Raw genomic sequence first — 24,016 nt, 5'->3', positions numbered from 1 at the left:
TAAAAGCCTTAAAGACACTCTAAGCTGAAGATAAATACAGGGAGTTCAATATTTGTCTATTGAAAAAATGAAAATGTTGGGAGTACTCAGCCAAAGTACCCTTATTCCATCAGGAATCTTTCAAGGGTTTWTTATTACTATTAATATTAGGGTTGATAGCAATAGTGGAGCTGTAGTGATCCCTCTAAGATGTCTTCGTTTTCATGACAAGATATGTCTCAAAGTCAACCTTGATGTTTATCTCTTCTCTTCATTGTCTCATCTATTAATATTCAAAATTTCCAAAATAAGAAGCATCAATTCACCATTAAGTTCCCTAAGCAAACTCTGCWGTTGCTAAATCCAAGCTTGTGAGCTCAATTTTGTTTTAAAATACACACGTAAAAAAAAGTTAGTTTTATGTGTGGATTTARGGATTGTTGAACCTGTCGTGACATCTCCAGAGCTACACAGCATAAAGGAGGGAACACAGACCTCCCCCCAGAACCCTCCTCTGCTGCATTACATAATTCTGGGTGATTTTAGAAGAGCCTTTATTTCCAGCAGCTATGCAATTTCCAACTATGTTCATCAAAAGCAATTTGTATTGGAACGTTTTTCTCACCAACGTTTCATTAAATGCACACAATACTGAACTATTTGCACTTTATTTTTAATAGCTGCAGCAGAAGAGCCTGCTCTGCACACCCGAGTGTGTACAATAAAATAACTGTTTAGCAGGGGGAAAAGGCCCTGTTGTCTTGCAGTACCAGTTGGTATGATGGAGGTTTGTTTGGTGTCTTATAGTAGATTGCGATTGGAAATGAGATACRCAACAAAACACCAATGTTTCAGTAGCTTAAGCATGCATCAGATTTTAATTTCACTAGTTATTTTTATTTTCAGCATTTTTATTGTGACTTGAAAAATTACAACAGGGGACAGTCAATCTGCTGAGGTTTCCWCGTTCTTAAAAGAAAGATAATTCTGTGTGCTACCCTGCAGGAATGCTCCCAGGCAGATTTATAGTTGCTGATGCTCCTTTATGATGCTGGTAGACAGTTTATTCCAGTCATGAGACCTCGTGCTGGTAGTGAGAATCCTGTGTATGGAGAGTTTMTAAACTTGTTGATTTTATTTTTTTTTTTAAATCTCATATCAAAAGTGCTTTGTTCAGCATTTAACACTCTGGTTGCCTTTAAAGAATAGAGGGCCCASGTTCTAAAACTCCTGAGGGCTGTTTGGAGTGATCTTTGTCATCGTTTAGGCTCTTGCTGACCTTTGGGTGGGCTTATRTTTGTGTGTGCAGGTTTGTGTATGTGCTCCAGGTGTATATGGAAGGTTCATACTAAATTATTTCTACTCTTCCTCTCCAAGAGTGAGGATTTTGGGGGTTTTTTTTCAGGGATACAAAAATGCACAGAAAGAATGGGGTTTTTTTTAGAAACCTAGCTCAGTGGTAATCCTACAAAGGTAAATATTTTGTAGAGAAATGGTATCCAAGTATTTYTAGTCAGATTTCAAATAAAATCCTAATTGGTTTTCTCTCTTTTCGTCTAGTGTGGCTTCCAGCTCCTACCTTCATGCATTACTAAGCAATAAACATTTCTTGGCTCACTTACTGACTCTTTGTTGTGTGCGTTTACAACATGTGTGAGGGAAGCCTTCCTTCGGGAAAAGACTGAAAAAACTCGTTAGGGCAGTGAAGACCAAAAATGAATCATTTCATTACTTTTTAGCTTGCGGTTGGAGCAAGCTCTGTTGTCTGCTTGGTTTAAAATCAGATGATTTATACCCAAAAGGTGCATAGGAGTCTTTGCAGTAGTTTTAAGTGTTTTCAGAAATGCCTTTGGATACAGTGAAGAAAGTGATTATTTTTGGTGCTGTTGGGTTTTGAGGATTGTTTTGGCTGCTGTGTGTTCAAGACCATGCCTCAGTCAGGCRTGGAGGTCTGCAGAGGGTCCACTGGGCTCTGGGCTGCTGGATGTGGTTGAACACCATCATCCTTATCTTTCCCATCTGCAATTGGGCAGATGTGSATGGATATTGAAATATCTCCCTGGAGGGTGATGGGCTACGGCAGGAGATTTTGATCTATTTATTTTTTGAACTTGTGGAGTGATTTTCTGAAATAGGGTAATATTGCCAGCTTTGTTTTTCAAGCTCCAATTTTACACACACAAAAAAGAAAGCCTTCACCCTTTCAGAGAGAGGCCTGGATATACACCTAGAGAAGAGGATGGTGCAAATCTCATGTTTAAGAGACTCCAGTGTTTTCTTGGATATGGGAATGGTGACAGTGTGTATAAACAAACATTGAATATCTGAAGTCCTTCCTCAAGCAATAAATATTCACTGATCTGGCTAAAGCACTGTTTACTCTTTGTACAATTTGAGTCTGTCTCTATTTGCAGAGAAATTCCTTCCAATATTTTTCCTGGTCAGTTGTTGGATGGAGGCTGGGTCAGCTTTCAAAGCACTTGTCTTTGAATACGCATCAGGTTACCCTGAGGTAAAATGGAAACCTTAGATGTTACTCCTGTAAATAAATGTTTACATAATACATGGCACTTCTCAGCATTGCATGTCTAAGAAAAAAGGTCACTTTTGACATCAGTAACCTTTAGAGAGTAGTGTCTTTGCCACACAGGTAAAGGAAGGTACTGTGCACTGCACATTCCTTCACTCGATCAAGAAGGTAGGTAGGAGTGGTCAGATGTTACTGCTTGTATCTCCRGAAGCTTGGCATTTAAGCTTTAAAGGCAAGATTTGGGTTTAAGGCATGGGTCTTGTAACCAGCACATGCCCAGTTTCGCTCATGTGAGTAATTCCGTTGAATTCCCTTTCCCTGGCATTAGTCATGTATGAAAAGCCAAGTCTGTAATATATGTGTTTGTGGTGTCAATTCTTCACTCAGTTCTTCAAAGGTTTCTGAATGAGAAACTTCCTGTAAAGCATTCATGGTAACAAAAGATAATGGTTTTATCTCTCTTTAGTTTTGCTGCTTTTGTGTCAAACCACTTGTCCAGCACCAAATATTATCTTCCTGTAAAACAGGGACTAAACCATTGTGGTGTCAATAGATAAAGGGTTTCTCTCTGAACTTAMCAGCAGAACAGTGAGCTTGGTGTTCTGCTTTGGAACCCATTCCAGAGGTTAAGCAACATCTGAACTCTTGGGATTGTTGGATCTTGGGACCAGAGCCCATGAACAGGTGCATCAGCTCACCCACTCCGTCATAGAGGGGAACGAAGGCACTGGAGCAGGAGATCCTGATGATAAATCTATTTTTGCTGCTTATGTATTTAAAATATTGCCAAAACCTGTAGGTTTTCAGACCCCGAAAAAAAAAAAAAATGAAGTAGGAGCTATGATGCTGCAGCCTTCTGGCTTCATGTATTATTTGAGTTTTATTCAGAGATCATACAGAATTAATAATATGAGTGATTAGCCCCACCTACACCCATGACAAGAGTAGATGGCTTTTAACGTGCATTGCATTTCTGAATGCCCAATTCCTTCTTCCCTTCCCTGTCCGTCTCATTCGTTCCCCACAGTTCAGAGATAAAAGTTTGTTAATAGCTCTTTGCTGTTTATTGTTTATTAAAAGGTTCGTTGCTGTTGTGGTGTCTCAGTACTCTTCCTAGCATGACCCGGCGCAGCACAATCGGCAAACCTTGTTTACAGCCAGCGGGTTGGTCGGCTTTTCTTTGGGGGCATTATTTTGCGTCTTTCTTTAATTTTTCTCCCGTCTGTGGCCATCCAATTGTCTTGCATGTCCCCGCTGCTTCCCGTGTAATATTAATGAGCCCCGGGTGCACACAGAGCGCTCTTTGTCGGTGCCGGGCGGGATGCGGGAGTCGCGCCGCAGAGGCAGCGGCGAGCGGGGGCGGCCGGGGGCTGCTCGCTCCCTTTCCCCGCCGAGCCTCAGCCCGGAGCGGCGCTGCCAGGCCGCCGTGCGAGGGAGGGCTGCGGCGCGGGGTGTCGCCGGGGCTGGCGGCCGCAGGTGGCCCGCGGTGACAGCTGTGTCACATGATGGCTGTCAGCGCGGGCTCGGCCACCCGCGCTSCCGGGCTGCGCCGAGAGCATCCCGCCGCTGCCAGGAATGTGAGGGCTGGGGGTGCCGGCTGCGAGGAGGCCGCCGTGCTTCGCCCCCCCGCTCCCCGCCGAGCGRGCTGAATTCCCGGCGGCCGCGGCTCGGGGGTGCCGGACGGCGGCCGGGGGTGCCCGGGGACTCGGGTCATGAGACTGAGCCGGAGAGCGGGAGGATGGATGGATGGCACTGACGGGTCCAGGCTTCCCCGTGAATTACACTGATCCTCTCCGCAGCAAAGCCTGGAAGAGACAAAGGAGCGGGGAAGACGGGCGCTCTTTCCTCGAGCAGGAATCCCGGGCTGTGCGGAATGGAGGGGCAGCGTTCGGGTTATGAAACTCGGGGGCAGCGCGAACGCAGCCTGGTGCAGACCCCGACGCTGCTGTCCTTAAGGTGGTTTTTGTGCTCCTGTTGCTAGGATTAAGCCTTTTGCATTGCAGCATGGAGAGTCTTTTGTTTGAGTTAAATTCAGACCTCTTGATATGTCACCTGACAGTCTTGTGGTTTTGGATGAATATGGCTCATTGCTATTATTAACCTGAGCTGGCAGCCGGGCACAACAGGAGTTTATAGGGATTTTGAAAAGTGGAACTGCTCGGGGGACAAAGATGCTTCCCAGGTACGGTCACTGCACAGTTCTTGAGATTATTTTAATTATTTGAAAGCTTATTATTTTCCCTGTGATGAAAATACGTCTTTTCCAGAGATGTGAGTCTTCTAGAGATTTTTTTTTTATGATTCTTACTATAATTTTATGCTAAATGGCACAATTTTTTTTTGCCTGAATTGATTCTGTCTTGTAATTTTGCGAAGGGAAGTGCAGTCTGCTTGAATAATGTAATTTTGTTCAGTGCTAGTGAATTTAACTGAAAGGAGCTGTGTCTCGTTTATGTGCGGTTTTAATTAAAACATATTTCAAAAGAGCATGAAACTTGTGTGTGTATGTGCAAATATTTGCATGCATACATGTACCTAAATCAGCTAAAACCTGAACAGGTACTTTCTGAAATGACATAAGTGAAGTAGTCTCAAAAACATTTTAAGAAATTACTGATTGTAAATTATAAAGGTGTGTAAATTGCAAAGTTATTCAACATACTACATATCTTTAMAAAAACCTTCCCACCAATTTATTTTCAGTATAACACTCCAGTTTATGATTAATGCATTGACTAGGCTGCACCTAACCTGTAAATATWATGTCTTTTTGCTTGTGGAAAAGCATCTAGCTCATGTATTGAACTTTAGAGTATAAAATTGGTATCTTAATGAGAGTCAAGTGACTTGATAGAAGGGAGAAAAAATGAAAACAAAGTAAAGTCAGCTTTGTATACTGATAAAGAATTGGACAGAGCCAAGGAGCTTGGCAGGCTGTTGGAGTTCAGGTCCAAGTTGGTTACACCTGTGAAATACCTGACTGACGCACTTTGTTCCTGGTGTACAGTATGTACTTAGTATAAGCAGCACAAGTTTCCTGGAGCTCAAGAAGTGCAGCTATTCCAGGTGAGGATTGCTAAGATGATAAATGAATGAGACAGACTTAGAGATGGAGCAGGGAGCTGACCTCCACAGTGTTGCAGTGCCTGTGAACTTGCCACCCTCTTTCAAGAAAAGTGGGAGGTTTGGATTTATTTTTTTGTGTTTYAAAGAAACATTATTTCCATGGGATAAACCTAAACCATGTCACCACTGCAAGCAGTCAAGAGTGGCTGTCTCTGAGATGATCCACCATCTGTCTATTCTTCCACACTACCCAGAACCCAGGTCCTGTGACTTCTGCGAAAGCCCAGCTGAGGTCACGGTGGCAGAGRGCAGAGTCACCCGGGGCGCTGGGTGAGCTCCTTCGCAATCCACCCTCGCGGGCTCCCTCCCTGCCCTGGCCAGGCACAGACACAGCTTTTCTGTGCAGAATCAGCAAGTGCTCACCGCCACAGTCACACAGCCCTGACATGACCTCAGCTCTTGTAAAGACAATTATCTTGCAAAATTTTTTCTAAGTATAGGCCTCGTGGTTTCTCTGCTTTAGAGAKCTTTCTTCCTCCTTGCAGCCTTATGGTTGTGTTATGTCACCAGCACTTAAATGGAATCTCTCTCTTAAACTGCCAGCTTTGCAAATCAGCYATGCAGCCTGAATCATCCTAGTCATGTGAATCCTGAGAAAGTTCTTCTGTGTCTCAGGTGCTGTTGTTAAAAAAAAAAATAACCTACCCATGCCTCTAAAAGAAGATGGTCTTCCAAGCATCATTAACACACATTACAGTTCTGTTTTCATTGCTTYCAAATTAGTTACGTTCTTCCAGAATGATCTGTGCAGCTGTTTTTGTACAATAATAGTCAAATAATAAATGATTTATTGAAATGCAGTAAGGAAGTATCAAAGGATGTACAACACCCTGCCCATTAATCCTATATATTCGATATTTGTTTTAGTTGTATCTTCTCAAAGACAAAAGCAAAAGAAATCCAGTAACAGATAATAGAAGTCTGCAGAGGAGTTTGGGCAGGAAAAGGGAATCCTGGTTGGAAAAGGCATCTCAGGGCTGAGAGGAGTATGGTAGGATGGTTGAACTAGGGAATGACCATTTTCCTTCTGGACTTGATCACCCTTCCCWGTGGCAAAGCAACTGCAGGATCCCGTGTTCTGGGCTGTATAGGTACAGGTGAGCATGGTTTGATGTGGGTGTACATCTCCATGGAATGTGGAGATAATCTGAATCCCTGTGCACTCGGTGGAACAGTCTTGTATTTACAACGTCAGCTCTTCAGGACAGATGCCGCCTCTGTCAAGTGCTTGTGTAGAAGTTGGCTGGGTCTAAGCACCACTGCACAAAGATAATASCTGGAGAATCACCTGCAGGAGCTGGAGATAAGCCCTGGAATCCCTGTGCCCGTATCTGATGCTCATCTAGCAGGAGTGAAGGAAGATGTTTCCTTCTGCCAGAGCCTKCGAGGGGAGCATGGGGCAAGGTGGACCCGTCTGCTCTGCCGGGCTGTTCCTGTCACCCTTTAAAAAGGTGCTAACATGAAAACCATGCAGAACAGATAAGCTGGCATAAACTATAAATATCATTTGCGTAGATGCATTTAAAAATAGTTCCAAGTGATTCATCACCAGGCAATTTTTATAACTATGGGTAACATGATKTAGGAAAACAATAGTTTGACTGATAGTTTCAACTTACTTTTTACATGTTTAGTCCTACTCTGGTTTTGAGAAACATTACTTTTTAGAAAACTCTTTTATAGTTCCTACCTGCTTAATACCTTGATCAGTTTGCTTCAATTGCTTTTCTTTAAGATTTCTCAAATATCTGTTTTTATTAAAAAGTTATCAGATACTATTTAAATCGTGTTAATATAAAACAGTTTTAAAAGTATAGTCTCAGCCAGGAGGGAAAATAWACAAAGCTAAACCTTTAATGAAGAAGTGTTGTTCATGTTCTTAGTGGGAACAGGGAGGAAGGAATGTACTTGGGCTCAAATACAGGAGAAAATCTCTTATTATAATTGATGGAGTGGTAATGAAGGGTTTCTGTGTCTGTTGTTTCATCTATTCAAACTTGCGCAGAGTGAAATAATGCCAATTTAGAGCCATTCAGTTCTTGCTGAGAAACGTTGTTGTCAGTAATAAACTCCAGGAATTGAATACAAGAGAAAATTCATCCTTGGAGAACAGTTGGAATTCTGGATTGCCATGAACTCTATAGTACAGGTGTCAGAAGCATGTCATGGATTTGTGAATGTAAGCTACAGGTAATATTCCTAGTGATTGAAGGTAAAAAAGGCAGGAAGACAGAAAGGATGAGAAAAGGGAAGAGTTGAACAGCAGTAGGGCTTAAGTGTGAATATGCATTAAAATACCATTTTTCAGACCTTGATCTCATTGTTGCTAGTTTCTAATAATTCCATCATTAATCATACAGAATTTTCCCTTTCTCTCCTAAACAACTCCTTTTCTTTTGTATTCTGTACTTGCACGAGTGTCTGTGCAGGGCCATTGGATCAGATGCCCACCAGAAGTCCCTTCCAACCTCAACCAGTCTGTCCTGGTGTGAGAGCTGAGTTTGTTTTGTTTCTGAAACATCCCATACAGCATTTACACATCAAGAGATTTCTACCCCATATAGGTATTTCTGAACATCTCATTATGGAGGAATCCCCACTTGTGTGGTGGAGATCTCCCCAGGAGCAATGTCCTGCTCACAAGGAATTTGTATATCACTGGTTTTTCTCTTGCTCCCTGCCTGAACTCGCAGTACTGTGTGGCAAAGTTGCAAACACTTCCGCTGGTGAAAGCTATTTGGGGTTTTCTTGGTGGTGGTTTTTGTGTTTATTTTTTTGTCCTGGGTTTATTTTGGGGTTTTTCTTTAATCAGTTTCAAAGAAAGATCAAAGAGTGGCAGATAGGTCATGTCGGGAAAAGTCCTCATTAAGAAACTGTCATTTCCAGATCAGGTGGAAGACAGAGGCTCACCTTTCATTAACATTGCTAGAACATTTGATTCTATGTCTTCTGGTTTTCCTCTAAGAATCTCAAGAAAACATCAGTTAAATGTCAAAGTTAGTTTCCATTTATAAACAGAACTAATTATATTCAGAAGATCTAGGTCAGTTTTCATCTGCCTGAAGAGGAGYGCTGGAGTGCTGCCCTGTTATATTTGTTTTGAGAATGCCTCTTGCATGCAGGAATTTTACGTTTCTGGGGATAATCTATTCAGATATCAAGCTTAACGGTATTTTAAATCTGCTAACAACAAAAGCAAAGCTCTGTGTCCTGCTTCCCTCTCGCTGGTGGGGGTGAGTTGGAGGTGCCAGGCTGCCTCTGTTTACTGTCTGTCTGAATGAACTTTCCCCCAGCTCTCTAAAAGGCTCTTCTGGTTTGGGAAGTGGCCCGCTATTGCCAGGGAATGTTATTGCAAGGCTGAAATGTGCTTAAGGATGCTATTATGTAACAGAGATAACGCTTCTTTGGAATTATCACAAATTATGATGGATAATAGCTACTAAATGCTTGTCTAGAGAAAGTTAAAATGTCATGTGAAGAAGCTGAGAAGTAAACAAGCTCTTGTTACCTTGATCAAATATGTTTCTGAATACAGCAAGAGTTTTATATTTAGCTTTCTCTCCTCTTAGTGTGTAATCTGCTCTTGGAGCTTTTTATAAGTAGACTTTCCTAAGATCTGGAACAGCTACTGCCCTTCTTTGCCAGTAATTTCAAAGTCAAATATCAAAAGTACTAGGTAATGGAAGACATGCTTTTGTCTGAGTGAGAAGGAAATTCAAACTTGAAAGGGTGGAGCGAGTGATAGCACCCTTTTGGCAAGCAATTCGTTGTTATTGTCCCACAGTTTCTTTATAGCCCACAGTGGCCTATCTGGAAAAAATAYTCGTTTTGGGACTTCCAGTGATTTYACTTAAATACATGGAGGYTATTCCTCCAGGAAACYAGTTTATCCAGTGGTCCTCYTCACTTGTAGCCAAAGTCATKCTCTCACCAGTTGCCATCCTCAGTTATAGTGCCTTTGCACCTTTCAGTTGGTAACTCTCCATTCATGAGTCCAACTAGGGATTTTGTTTTCTTATGTTTTCTGAAATGCAAGATGGGGTTCATTAGGAGAGTCCCCAGTAAGTGTAAGCTTGGCTTGTGAGTTTGTCACTGTGCTTGGATTTTGGTACAGAATTTGCTCAGGTTAGTGTGTGCAGTTTGCTCTGTGGCTAACACTTGGCTTTAGGTACCCAAATGAGAAGGATTGTGGCTCTTTGCCCCCAAATCTAGGCRTGGAGTTACTTCAGCTCAAGTTGCTCAAGGTTTTCTTTCTTGTAATAAGTTGATTTGGACATTTGTTGCACACCATCTTCTCTACAGCTTCTGTTTTTCTCTCCTGTTGCTAAATGGTGGGGATGGGCCGATTAGGAAATAAATTTCCTCTCAGGAGAGTCTGTAACTGTATGTCTTGATGCTTAGTTTCAYCTCATTGGGACTACACTAATTGTAAAACTTGTGTGCCTGTATTGGGCAGGCTTAAAAACTTCTGATAGGCAATGATGCCTTTGGTGATCAGATGGATTCCCTGCTGTTACAGGATTGTTGAGTCACGATTCATTGTTAGTGCATTGGTCACATAAACTGTGGGTGCAGCTCAGCAAACCCTTTGGGTTCTGAGTTAGAGGAGAGGAAAATTTACTGTTGTCTTGCAGTCTAACATGCCAGGTTTACTTTAACCCATGTTATGAGTGTCTTTGCTGAGGTAAATGTACAGCTTCTTGCAAAATGGGAGTGTGTGTCCTTCATTAATGGCTGGAAAGTTCCAGCACCTTGTTTCTGGCTTCTTGGGGTTCATGCTAACACTGTTTGCCTAAAAGCCAAGGATAAGGAAGACAGAATTTCACTTGATCGAGGAAATGACTTGCAAACTGGCTGAAAGATGATTCCTGGTGGTTTCATGGCTACAGCAGGTGTCTTGTTTCCTATCTTCCATGAACTGAGATGGTATCAGTGAAAATGGATTCCCAAGCCAATGGATGACAATGCTTGCTAGGCTTCAAAGTGATGGCTGGCTTTTTAAAATGGAAATTTAAGATGATGGCTATGAAGCAACCTTAAAGGCAAGATTATGCMATGGTTTCCAAGCYTGATCCCKGCAAGTTCTCCCTTTGAGAGCTCCTCTGGAGCAGTGGCACTAGGTGAGGCTGAGGCTTAGGAAACCTTCTTCCCTTGGAGRCCAATTTGGGAATAGGTGTGTTAGGACTGCTGTGTGTGGTTTGCTGACCATGGCCTTGAGTCACAGTGGCTTATGTGGAGAGAACCAGATGGTTCTCCCAAACCACCCTGKGATTTTTCATCTTGGGGTTTTTCTGTGTCTTTAAACTGAATAGCTGAGTTCATCTATGACATTGATTTTAAATAGCTGGAACTTGAAGAAAACATATCACGAGACAGAACACAAGGTCTGTTTATGCTGCACACTTAATTTTGTGCAGTTGTAGAGGATTAGTGCAATTTATGACAATGTAATTTGGCACGTGTAGGGAAAAGAAAAGAAAACACAGGATCAAAGCGTTTGATGAAATGGCAGTGAATTCACTTGACTTTGTGTTTTAATCAAGTTGCATATACAGAGAATGTAGAAAGAACAGTGTAATAAAGAGTTGTGGTAATTGATCCTTCTGCTCTTTTCTTTTTTAATTAAAGCTGGCCTTTGCCGGAGTTTGACCCAAGTCAGATCCGACTGATCGTGTATCAGGACTGTGAAAGAAGAGGCCGGAATGTCTTATTTGACTCCAGCGCTAAAAGGAAAATAGAGGATGTTTCAGTGTCGGTGAGTATTTTGCTAATTTACATGTTTATAGTCTGTATTTTTTCAAATGGTGCCAGATTGATAAATTGGTATGTTCTGTTTTGTTCACATTGACATTTAGGCACTGGTTATATGCAGGGCTATATTTAAATGCCTGTTAAGTTGCAAATTATTCAGGCTTCAGTGGTTTCACTCTTACCAGCTTTAAATGCTATAGTGATCTCTTTATTCTGGGGCTTATCTACTTTCTGCTCTTTCAGTGAGAAGGATTCCTTCCTGGGACCGAGCAGGCAATGCTGAGGGTTGAGGCAGGGCATGGACTGGCTTTCRTTGATCTGGTTTTGTGCCATGCTGGGGTCTGCATTCTCAATCAGAAGGTCCCCCCAGCCCCATGTCCTCTTGTGTCCTGTTTGCTTAGCTTTTGCCAGTTGTTTGTATGCTTTGCTGACAGTTTTTTCACACAGTTACTTGAAAACTCTGTTTTTCCTTTTGGCATGGTTTGCATGGTAATCTATTAATTGAAACTGTAATGGATGCGGTCAGATGAGGATACTTCCTTCTAAGGGCTCTGGCCAGAGGATTCATTTTTGGCAACAGTGCTATTGAAAGTGGTGGTGTGAGGCTGGACAACTTACTTCACTGCTTTGAACTTCCTTTTCACCATCTCTAAAAACATTCACAAACTCTTTTAAGCTCTGCAGGCAGAAAGCATGGTGTGAATTGAAATTAATGATTCCAGCTGCTTTTACCTGTAGGACTTACTGAGATCCTTCTGTAAGCAGGAGTGCACAGAATAACACCTTACCCCCAAGCTCTGGTTTTCCTGTTGAGTGTTGGAGTGCAGCCAGAAGATTTGAGATTTTTCATCCAGCTTTCCACACTCTTCCAGCCTGTTGCTGAGAGCTGCCAGCCAGATGCTCCTAATCCTGGTCCCAAGTGCTGTCTCTGTCCGACATCCAAACCTCTGGAGTCTSTGTCTTACCAGGCACTAACTTCCAGGCTTCTCCATTGCTTACTCCTGTTCTTTTATAGCCATGAATCAAGATCCCAATTTCCTAGTTTCTGTAGAGAATTTGTGAAGTAAAGCAAGTTTCACATATGTTTAAAAAMTGTATCTTTCTTTTTTATTTAGACTTGTTAGAATGGTTTTATTAGTTCCTGTTCTTCCTGGTGTTCTTGCCAGGAAAACTGGTTTTTAAAGAGAGGAGAGCTTCAGAAGTGGTTTATTGGTATGAATTGCTGGSTTATCACTATTACTTTATTAATTACAAAGTATTACGTCATTAATTAAAAAGATGTACAGTATAAATCCTTTTGCCAGATTAAAACTAATTTCTTGAAAGCCTAGAACCTCTTTAAGATGTGTTCTTGCAAACTTCACGGTTTTTGGTTTACTTCAGAAAGCTCATTGACTGTGGCAGCTCAACAGCAGCAGGATTAATGGCTGATAATGGAGCTGATATAGTTCCAYATTAATCTCTCCTTTTTCTTTGCTAAGGGGGAGGGAAGCAGCTGTAGTCACCATCTCCACATGAGACTAGTGGAGGAAAACTGTTTCCAGGGCATTTGAAATATCCAGAAGTCGGCTCTAGGAACTTGGTACRTCTATTTTTCATAGTATTAGGATTCTTTGAAAGAGGATTTTCTGAAACATTTGCTTGCCCTGTACCTGCCTTCTGCAGCACTCAGATAATGTCATGTCAGGTGAAACTCTTCTCGTGAAACAGAAGTTTGCAGGTAAAAACATGCAGGAGAGTCTCAGCGTGGCTTGCTGTGAGCTCAGTAGGGGCTTGTGCAGTTAGCAGGACGTACTGGCCATTTTCAAGGAATTGCATTGTTCATTTCTCCTGCTCTTTATCATGATTTTCCTTAGCAAAGACACACCCTGCCTATACAAAGGCAGATCTTGGCTCCAAGCACATTCCAAGGCCCTCTTGCCCTTTTGCAGCCAGCCATGTGTGGGCTGGGCACTCTCGCTTCTGAAAGGGTGTCTGTTCAGCACCCCACAAAAAGCAAGGCTTTCTGTATCTCTTCCCCCTCACTCCCCATTTGCTAACACGACTTATACCTCTGGATTTACAAATAACACCAGGGGAGAGATCTGCAAGAGTGCCTGGCAGTGGCCAGACTCTTCTGGTTCAAGACAAATCAGTCCGACATGGAGAAACAAGAGGGTTTCACTTTATTTTATGRTGCTGTGCTCTTCAAATCCCATTTTCTGTTGTTATGAGACATTAAAGCAATTATAATTTAAGAGTTGKATGCCTGCAGCAAGGTGAGATGTATTTTGGTCTGTTTTCTATATATAATCTCTGCATATATCGAGAGTTGTGTGTGGTGGGCCAAGGTTGAACATGGCTTAGGCATTTGAATTCCGTAAGGGAAGGTATGGTCATAAAATTCTAGAAGCATCAGAGAGAACCTTTGCAWCACAGATGTTTCAAGAAATAAAACAGTAAGCTCTGTTTTTTTGAGGAGTGAAAACTGCTGAGCTTGTGCTCACACCAAGCTAGGCTCTCATTAGTAAAGCATTGCTAGGTTCATCTTACCCRTGAGGGAAATGTGGATATAACACAAATAAGGGCTTTGTGTTTTCATTGGGTATTAAATCAGCCTCTCCATGTCTTCAGTGAAGGTAAATATTAAATACACAAGAGTTCAGGGAAGGTTTTGCACAGCGGGACACTGAAGGCAATGTAGAGTTTGCAGCATGGCCATTACAGTATTTTAATTGCTCACAAGTCCTGTTTTGCCCAGGTCTTGCTAGAGTTAAACTTTGCGAGGGAGGCTGAGCAGCAGTCTGGTGACTGGAGGGCTGGCGGCGATTCCCAGCAGCGGGAATGTTGGCCCAAGGCTGTGCCAGGCGGAGATCCGCCTCAGGCAGCTGTGGGCACTTTGTGTGCGGAGGCAGAGAGATCCCCTTTGTCAGTCCTATACCTTTTTTGGTGCTGAGCAGGAGAGGTCCTTCCCCAGCTCCCCAGGGGATGGGCTCTTGGTTGGTTGAGCTCTGGAAGCACAGGGGAGCTGCTGCCTCCCCAGCATCAGAAAATTGGGTGTCTCAGTTCTGCCAGGGTATCCCAGAAAGAGTGGCCGCCCCTTCCAGCCCTAGGTCCTGAGCAGATGCATCAGAACAGGCATTTGCACACTGAATGTACCAGGGCAACGTGTGGTATGAGGAAAAGGCATTACTGATGCCTTTGCTGAACAGCCTCTGTTCCCACCCAAGCATCCACATCCCTTGGATTTTTGGGTATCAACTTCTGTGGGCAAGCTTGTGGGTTTGAGCCGCAGTCTCCGCTAGAGAGCTGTTTATTTTTGTTCCTCGTAGCAGTAAGTGTCTTGTTTTTAATGAGACTGCCTTACTTGATGTGCAGGTGATGGTGTCACAGCCTGTGCCTGGTTTCTGCTGTTAGACTYTTCTCTGCTGTCTGCTCCTCTTGCTCTGACACCTCCTCTCCTGCTCTCTGCTCCCAGTGCCTCCAGCCCCGCTCTCCTCCCGGAGCTGTGTGTGARCACAGGTGTGCTCCTCAAAAAGCTGTGCTACCAGGCCTGCTTTGAATTACAAATAAGCACARCAAGCAGCTCCTTTTCCTCCTCAAGGTGCAGCAGCCAGGTGGCCTGGCCAGGGCTGGGCTGTCAGCCTCTTCTCTGCCTTTCCCTGTGCTTGGCTTCCCAACCTTGACATGGCATCCACGCTCAGCTCATGCTAAGGCTGCTGCTTTCCTGTGTGGTGCAGGAGTTGTGTCCCCATAACTGCCAGTGTGCAAGGGCCAGCTGAGTTATGAGGAGTTTGCTTCCAAAGCATGATTGGGATAAGGATGCCACAGGAATGGTGCTGCGAGGGAGAAGTGGGGAGTAAAGAAGAAGCTGAAAAGGGTAGCCCTGGATCATGGCTTTCTTTCGACAAGGCAGAGTTCAGGGACAGGGATTAACTGTTTTCATTTTACTCATTTTCCTTTTTGTGTTGTCCACTGAGGGTTTATGACATGACAGTGGTTAACACTGGGGATCTGGCTGGAGAGAGGTGCTGTTGGACATGTAAGAGCTAAAAGATTTCCTAAGTCTAAAGATCAGCCTAGAGGAAGGTTTGAAATCCAAGAAGAAAGGAGGGGTGTCAAGGAACCAGGAGGAAGAGAAGGGAGCAAGAAAAGAAAGGACCCAAACCATGCACCGTACTGAGCAAGGATCTAGAGTTTGGGCATGTGGGAGGAAAGCCTGAAAGACAAGGAATCAAAGAAGGGCAGTGACTGGTTGCCATAAACCAGAGGCAGAAGAAGGTTTTCAGAAGCAGCRTTTGGTTTTGTTTTCTGAAGAAATGAAAGAGAAAAAGAGACCTGAGATGCAGGATTTGAGATGTTGAGGTGCAATAGTGAACTTTGATTTGGGGAATGGAAAGTGCACTTCTTCCASTAGTTGTCTTTATCTTCAGAATAATTTCACTAAAAGGTCATATGATATTTGATCTCCTTCAGCAGCAATTTCTTTTACTGTGAATGTCACATTTATCCCAAAGTAGAGAAATGGCATGCTGTTTGAAACAAGCCAGGATTAGCCACATGTTCTAATATACTTCAGCACTGGATAGATGTTGAACAGCAAATTGCTTTGAGGGATTAGTAATTGGATAGTGAGCCTTTTGCTTTTAGGTGAGTTGTGTGAAATGGAGACTCTGGACTCTGTCTGGCTCTCAGGACAGGTTTCCAGTGAGCCAGGCTGAGCAGATGGATAAAGCTGTAAGCACAGAGATCAAGTCCCACCTTCTTAGCTCTGCTTATTCTCTCTAAACAGACATGGAAAAATACTAGTGGAGTGGGGGGAGCACAGGCTTGTCTTGACTTCTTTCAGTGACCTCTGAGCAAGAGGAACTCAACAGCTCTAGAAATAAAGAGAGATTGCAGCACTTGGCAGCTGCATTTTAAGAAAGATACCTGGATTTTTACATCAGCACTTGAAGGGGAGGAATGAGTGCCTCTTCAGGTTACTCCCATGTCCTGGGAGGATACAGACATTTAACTGCACTTACAAACCAACTTACATTAATACAGCAAAAGAGTTAATTTGTCTGTTTTGGAATAATTTTTTTTCTGGAAAACTTGTTTTGAAAATGAGGAGCAGAGCTTCTAAAGAGTAGCAATTTTGCTTGGAAATAGAGATTTCTCTATCACTGCCACCACAGTGGTATTTGAGCACCTGCTGTTGCAGAGGTAAAAAAGAGTAAAGCATACGATGACATTTCTCTTCCCTTCTGTCACTCACTCACAGCCCTAACACACCTACACACAGTCTGATTTAGTTCAACACACCAGGCTCCTTTCAACTTTCATGTTATCCCCAAAGCAAAACCTGCCCAGCAGAAATTCCTCTTCCTATTCATAGCACTGGGCATGTTTTTCCCACTTGCTGAGGAGAACAGAGACCTTGTGGCAAAGAGTTAAAGGTCTTTTCTGACAGATGTGGAGAAAAGAGACTCCAGAAGAGGAACTAAGGAAGAAAAYTGCTTTGTACCCTGTCGTACTATAAAGACATTTTACTCCAAGTTTTSTTCAGAACTACCCGATAGGTCTCCAAGACTTTGAGCAGACGATGACCTCTAATGTCAGAGCCGTGACTGCCAGAAGCCWTTGGAGCTGGGTGGTATCTGCAGTGAGCTGGCAGGGAGAGCACAGAGTGTGACCCCAGCRGGGAGAGCAGTGTGGCAGCCAGGAGGGGAGCTGCCTGCAGCATCCTTCCAGCAGATGTTCTGCTCTCCAGCAAGAACGGGCATTTCGGAGCACTCCAGCGCCAGCCTGCCCAGGGATTGGATTTGACGCAACTGTGTCTAATTGGGAAGAAAATTCACAGCTTTGAAACTTTCCCTTGTACAGTTCTTAAATAATTAGGTTACTTTTTTATTTTTGGAAACCTGGCTTGAATAYCTTTGGAATATTATATGGGAATGCAAGTAATCCCACTCCTTTGATGCATAATATCTTGAGATTTGTAGCATCTAAAATTTCATTGACATTTGGAGTCAGAAATTGCAGAGGAGAGGKTCACTGCAAGTACTTGATCTCATTGTCCAACAAGTTCTTAAACACATTCAAAGTTTGTGACAGAGCAAGCACCAAAATTCATTAGTGATCTGCATTTTAGGAGGGATTTACTGCTCACAAGGTTCTGAAAAGTGGGAGCTGAAAGATCCTGACCTCATTTAAAGACTCCTTGCAGGAGTTTTGGTTCATTAAACTCCACTGCAAAGACCAAACAGCCATTTTCCTGGTTTGCTATTTAAATTAGGCAACTGTTCCTTCAAGTTACCAGGCTCCCCAGTGGATCTGGGTGAAGCTGCTGTGCAGAAAAAATGCAGTGTTAATGAGAAGAAAATATTTTAAAGTAATGAATTTGCAAACTCAGCCTATTCTTTTTAATGCACCTTTTTTTTCTCTTCTAAAGTCAGTAAATGCATTTCTGCAGTCTCAAGGAAGCTTAGTTATAATTGTAACATTTTAGAAGGAACTTTCAACATCTGATGGAAAATGCAAGCTGAAATGTGGTTTGCCTGCAAAAGCTGCTGTAACCCTGTGGATTGTATGTGGTTTTATCACATGATGCTTGCCTAGCCTAGGACATTGTTGTTTGTGTCAGAGATAAAATGCAATTCTAGTTCACGAGTTCCTACTGAAGTCATATGATGATGGTTCACATGTTCCAGCCATTGTGCACTGTGCTCAAGCCACAGATCCTCAGTAGCCATTAGCAAATCTACATATTGCAGGATTTCAGCATGCTCACCACGATGTCGAAAGGAGAGGACGCTGCTGTGTGTCAGGAAAGCACAGGGCTCAGGGAAAGTGAGCACTTCCCTCCCCTCTGCCATGGAATTACTGATTCCTCTGCACATTTTTCCTTGAGGCTTTCTGTGGCAGCAGCACTCTAAGGGAGCAGCAGTGCAGGCTGCCACATGGGGCTTTATAGTCCTGGACATTTTCTGCTGCTTTGCTAAACCTCACYCACAGTTAGGGACAAATTAAAGTCATCTGTCCCTAAAAAAAGTAACCTGGACAATGTAGGACAGAGGCATGGGATTCCCATCCCTGTACAGCAGTAAGGCCAGTCGTTTTTTTGTACAGTTATTGCAGATCATTGAGCAGTCAGGGAGTTACTACCCTATTTCACACTTTCCTTTATGCCTTTTTCTTAAAGATTGAGACATGCTCATGTTTTTGGATGAAGGGGGAGCTTGTGGCAGGGAGCTTGTGGCAGAGATGAAGCTGTGACATACAACAGCACTTCTGTGTTCCCATCTGTCCCTTGAACCTTGTGTTCAGCAGGGTTTGCTTCCAGCTTGCTCTTACTGGTTTGGTGATTGTGTAGGAAATGGTAATTGAGGAAGTCTTAGGGCAGAGTTAGTGTGGAATTTTGAGCAGTGTAGACTATTTCAGTCTCCTAGTGCTGCCCACCAGCAGATGTAAATAATGCCAACCTTACGTGGGTGTGCTGAAGTGTAACGAGTGTGTGAAAAATACGTTGAGATCTTTAGGTGAAGGGGGTTGGCAATGCCAATGCTGGTGTAAACAGCATTAACTTGGTGCATGCTGATTCTGCTCAGGATGCTGGGATTCACAGGRGGAATCACAAATGTTTTTAAATAGTGAATGAAACATAGTGGAGCATCTCCCATGCCAGTGATCGATAATTCTGTGTGCGTGGAGTGGACGCAGATCCTGTCCATCCTGTACATCAGTTCCAGTCCCATATAACTTCTCTAAATTCTCTTCTCTGCTGTGCTTTCTRTCTGAATCTCTGTCAGAATTTACCTTTTGGACTGATTCTCTGCCATTTTATGAGACTTTTCTGGCTTCTCTGTAACACCGTGTTTTTCAGCTTTGTCCRTTTTCAGCCTCACAATGCCCTTATACAGAAAACGTAAGGAATGTGTCACCTCTTGAGAAAGACTAGGGGGCACAACTAGGGAGAGATCTGTGAAAAACAGGATCTTTTCTCTCCACTTGCCTTTGTAACATGAATCTCCTGAATTCTGTGTTATTCTTGCTTGATGATTTATGGTGAGCTACTCCTTCCCTGTGTGCCCCTCACACTGCTGTGTCACCTTCACTCTGGCAGGCACAGGGAGCAAGGTGGATATTGCCATCCTTCCTTTAAATGTTTTGGTACCATCCTGTCTCCTAATCCTGGGTTTAAAACAGTCTACTTAGGAARATGGAATGACCTGTTGGCTCCTGGCTATTGGAAGTAAAAGAGCTCAGCTTTCCTTTGGACAGCCAGGCTGCTGTGTATGTTCTATTAGCTGTTTTCCTGGGGCTTGAGCCTTTCAGCTGTTAAATATCTTACCTAAACAGGTAAGTACAATGCTGCTAACAGTCATTTCAGGTCATGGGTCTTAGTGTATCACATGTTGTCTTTATTTCAGAAACTCTGCAGTGATGCTCAAGTGAGAGTTTTTGGGAAATGTTGCCAACTAAAGCCTGGAGGAGATAGCTCTTCTTCGTTGGATAGTTCAATCAATTCATCCTCCTCGTTCTCTGATCCAAAAGAACAATGCCCAAAATACCAGGTGAGTCACTTTTCSTTTTTYCTTTTTGATTTTTTTTTGTATAACCCAAGTTAAATACTAACAGCAGGTGAGGTATGACTGTTWTAAAATGTTTGGAATGAGAGGCTGGCAGTGGAGGGCAGTTTTCAGTCAGAACCAAGACTTTGGTTCTGACTCAGGAGTGTTTAACACTTTAGCTTTGGGAATTATCAAGTGTAAAACCAACCAGCTGGTTCTCTTGGGATRTGTCTTAAATGGTAGCAGTTTCTCCAGGGCATTTGTTCTGTCTTGTGACCCAGGTGATAACACTCGTTCAGTGCAGTCATAGTCAGCACAAATATCTTATCTTGGTGTAGATGAAGTAGTTTATTTTACCTTATTGCCAGATGCCAGGAAAATAACAGAGAGACACATTGTCTATGGGGGTAGCCTGTGTAACAGCTTTATAACAAGGGATTCAGTGCACTTGAGTTCCATTTTACATAAGAGATTTTGGCCATGGGAGTAGTTAGAGTCATCTGACACGGATATATTTCTGTCATCTCTCCTTCCATGGATCACAAGTGTTTTATATTAAGCCACCCTAAAATAGAACTAAGCCCTTCCACTCTTTGTAATGAAGTAATTGTGTGTTTGAGGGAAGCTGCTATCTCCACAACCTGCTCTGGAGTACAATACTACTGATGTCTTAATCTCCCGTAGATAGAAATGAAGAACCTTCCAGTGCCGACTTTCCTACTGTCACGTTAACTCCTGCTATATTTGGCAAGCTGTGTATTCTTGTTTTCTCTTTCTCATCACACTCTTTTCCACAGCTTTGGTAAGGTGGCTGAAGATCTGTTTTCCGTTCCTCCCTTCCTGGCAGGGCATTTAACTGCGGTTATGAAAGGAAGAGACGTTTCTGTCAGCAGCTCCCTTCCAGCACAAAGCAGCCTCCTTTGTGCACTGTGTGCCCAAGAAAAACCATGCCCCCCACCACCCAGAAACTGTCTCTCCTCCAGGCAGGCTCTGTGCAAACAATGYTCAATGTTACTGAAGGAAATTAATTTTAGTATTTGGCACGAGMATGCATTTTAAAGCTGTGGAAAGTTTTCCCTTTGAAGTCCCCATTTCCTCACGTGTATCTCTCACTCAAATTCTTACTGAGTTGAACTGAAATGACATGTGGCTACGTGACTGTGCCACACACYTCCAGCCGAAGTTGGTCTTCCACARCATGTTTGTTGTGAACTATCTACTGCATYCATCAAGCTCCTTCCAGGCTTCCCCAGCAAGTGAGCAGAGAGACAAAAATACAAGAATTCTTTAATGTGCAATAAAATTTAGTATCGGATATGCAGAAGGGCCAGAGTCGGTTTGTCCAGACTTCACTCAGCCTGGCATTTCCTATGTTCTGACTGCTGTGTCTGTAACCTCAGAGGTTACCTACTGTATTTGAAGTACTTTTAAGTTCCCTTGTTTGGTTTTTTTTTTTTTTTTTNTTTTTTTTTTTTTTTTTTTTTTTTACTAAGGCTATAAAATCATAGTTCAAATAATATAATGGTACAGGATTTTTTAAATTCTTCTTTATGTTTTCTTGTTTAAATACACTTTGATTATATATGAGCAACTTTAATTGCAATGAAAATACAAGGGTTTTGTTCTAGGCTTCCATGTTTGTAATTATGTCCCATATTTATCAATTGTTTCTTTACTGCATTTTTAATTTACAGCTATACTTAGTTATTGACAGGACAATATGTACAGTAAAGGGGTATTAAATGCTGTAAATATATTCAGAAATGTAATTTCCAAATCATGCAAATGTTACTACCACTAATATGGTAATATGCAATCACAAACACTTGTGGGTATTTTATGATCAGTTTTTATGGGAGCTGTGACCTGGGGAGTTGGTTTGTGTCCAGGCTGTCAGTGCCGCAGGTTGTGCCCTTCTTGCCAGATGCTCCTTGGCTACTTCTTGTTTGAGTTTTTAATATTTAACCSCTTTCCGCAGTTGGTTGCACTCTGCTTTGGTCTTGAGTGACCTTTATTTTGCAGCATTGGAGACCCAAAGAGTTGAGCTGTAACAGGGTTTCCATACTAAATGCATTAAATCTATGTCTTTGGTTATGCATGGTAAAATTATTAAGTGTAGATGAAATGCCAGACTGAACAGGCCATGGGCTCATCTTATCACACTCTTTGCCTTCAGCAGGGCTTGTCTGTCTTTCAGAGGAAAGGGAAACCCCTATAATTAAATTTGAAAGCAGCTGATTTTCACTTTAATTTGGTTGCCTGACAAAGAAAATCAATACTTTTAAGATAAAGTATTTTTACTCAGCTTTTGAATTATATTTGCACAACAGCAAAAAGCTGAAATCAAAACCCACCATCAAGGGCTTGGCATTTAATCAGAATTGTGTCCTTCATTTGGAGATCTGCAACAGATTGAAAAACAACAATCATAGTGAGAGGATGCAGTAATTTGCAATGTTCTTAAGTCAAGATTTCATGATGCTGGCAAACCTCTTATTTCCTGGAGCCATTAGTATCTATGCTGAGATTTCCTTGGAGCTGCTGGGTCATATTGACTGGTTTTAAATTCTGGTTTTTCCTGTACTGCCTACAGTGCATATGAGCAGTGGGGTATCCTGGGAAGCAGAGATGGAAGTTTCACTGAGGCCCAGCTAATGATGAGCTTTTGCCCTRTCATTGAACACTAACAAACCATGCMGTTGTACCCTCATTTTTACAACTGTGGTTGCTGCCTTCTTGCAGGCATAGGAGATTTCAGAGGTTAATAGTATGGCTGTTAAAAGTATCATCAACTTAATTGAGAGTGCTTGAGARGAGCTAAAAATGAGAACTGTTGTAAGTGTGTTGCCTTTTGGCTGATGAGCCCTTCCTGCCCTTATCCTGCAGGCTGGTGTGAGCAGAAACACTGAGTGGGATGTTCATTGCTCTCCTTGCTCCTGGTCGGGCTCTGTGGTGGGGACACCCTGTCCTTGGTTGTGCCCCAGGCTCACTCCCTGACACTGGCACWRGKTACCCAGAGAAGCTGTGGCTGTGCCATCCTTGGAAATGTCCCAGGCCAGGTTGGACAGGGCTTGGAGCAACCTGGGACAGTGSAAGGTGTCTCTACCCATGGTAGGGGGGTGGAAATAGATGAGCTTTAAGGTCCCTTCCAACTCRAACTATTCTGGYATTCTGTATTCCAATTCTGTATAGAAAACTGGGTGAGGATCCTGTCTGTTCAGAGCTTGGATAAGGAATATGGAGATACACTTAGCAGGGTTGCTTCTGTGAGTGGTTTTAGGGATCTTTTAGAAGGATTACTCCAAGGAGTGGAATAATTACATGCTGTCACACATCTTGAAGGAAATGTGTTGTTCTCTTSCCCAGTACCAGAGTTCCTCACCTGAGAACTGGCTGAGCTCTGTTAGTGAGTGATCATCATATTTAAAATTATTCAGGGCAAGGCAAATGGAGACCCAGCACTAGTACTCTGCTGGCCTAGAGGTGAAACAGCCCTGGACAAAGGGACAGTAATCACAGTCATTGAAAATACACAAATAAGTCTGTCAGCAGAGCAGTCGTCTCCAGTTGATTGCCCTGAGTAATTTTTTAATTTTAGGGTTTTGTTTGCAGMATTTGACCTAGCCTGTGATGCAGCACAGTGACATTGCTCCTTGGTATTTAGCCTCTGTGCCTTACAGCAAGCTCCTGCCACCAGAGAAGCAGGAATTGCACAGCTTCAGCCTGGCATCATGATGGTGCTCTTTCCTGGTGCCATCACTTTGAAAGATTCATCCCATATAAAATATCCATGGAAAAGTTATGAATCAGTCTTTGTAGAGTAAACACTGGTCCAGTTTGGTTCCTCTGCACATTCTAAGATCTCCAGTGAATTGGTGATTCTTCGTGTCAGAGAGGGACAAGGATTAGACTTAGTGGTTTTAATTCAGTAAGGTGGGTTAACACATTATTAAAACTTTAGTCCCATGGCTCAGTGTGGTTAGAATCTGCTTCCCCTCACCTAGGTGGGTTTGGTTTGTTATATGGTTTTAGTGCTTGAGCTCACAGCYCATGTGAAGATCACCCTCTGTGCTGGCATTATCTTGATTGAACTGTT

The 24,016-nt window shown here is 42.8% G+C and overlaps 1 protein-coding gene across 3 annotated transcripts in view; it reads left to right on the top strand.

The window, feature by feature from the left end:
- Positions 1-24,016, top strand: part of FNIP1 (folliculin interacting protein 1) — a 65,090-nt gene that overhangs the window by 16,141 nt on the left and 24,933 nt on the right. For 2 of the 3 annotated variants that reach the window (XM_057383670.1, XM_057383668.1), the window contains exons 2-3: positions 11,264-11,390; positions 19,780-19,923. In XM_057383670.1, coding sequence (XP_057239653.1) covers positions 11,264-11,390; positions 19,780-19,923 — 271 coding nt within the window. Of the gene's footprint in view, positions 1-4,289; positions 4,692-11,263; positions 11,391-19,779; positions 19,924-24,016 lie in introns of those variants that run through there. The other variant, XM_057383669.1, reaches the window with a different exon arrangement.

Source organism: Malurus melanocephalus, unplaced genomic scaffold (genome assembly GCF_030028575.1).
Source record: "Malurus melanocephalus ecotype Western Australia unplaced genomic scaffold, MMel_1.1 scaffold_650, whole genome shotgun sequence".
Lineage (NCBI taxonomy): Eukaryota > Metazoa > Chordata > Aves > Passeriformes > Maluridae > Malurus > Malurus melanocephalus.
The sequence above is the reverse complement of the archived record's forward strand: the minus strand, read 5'-3'. Positions and strand labels throughout refer to the sequence as shown.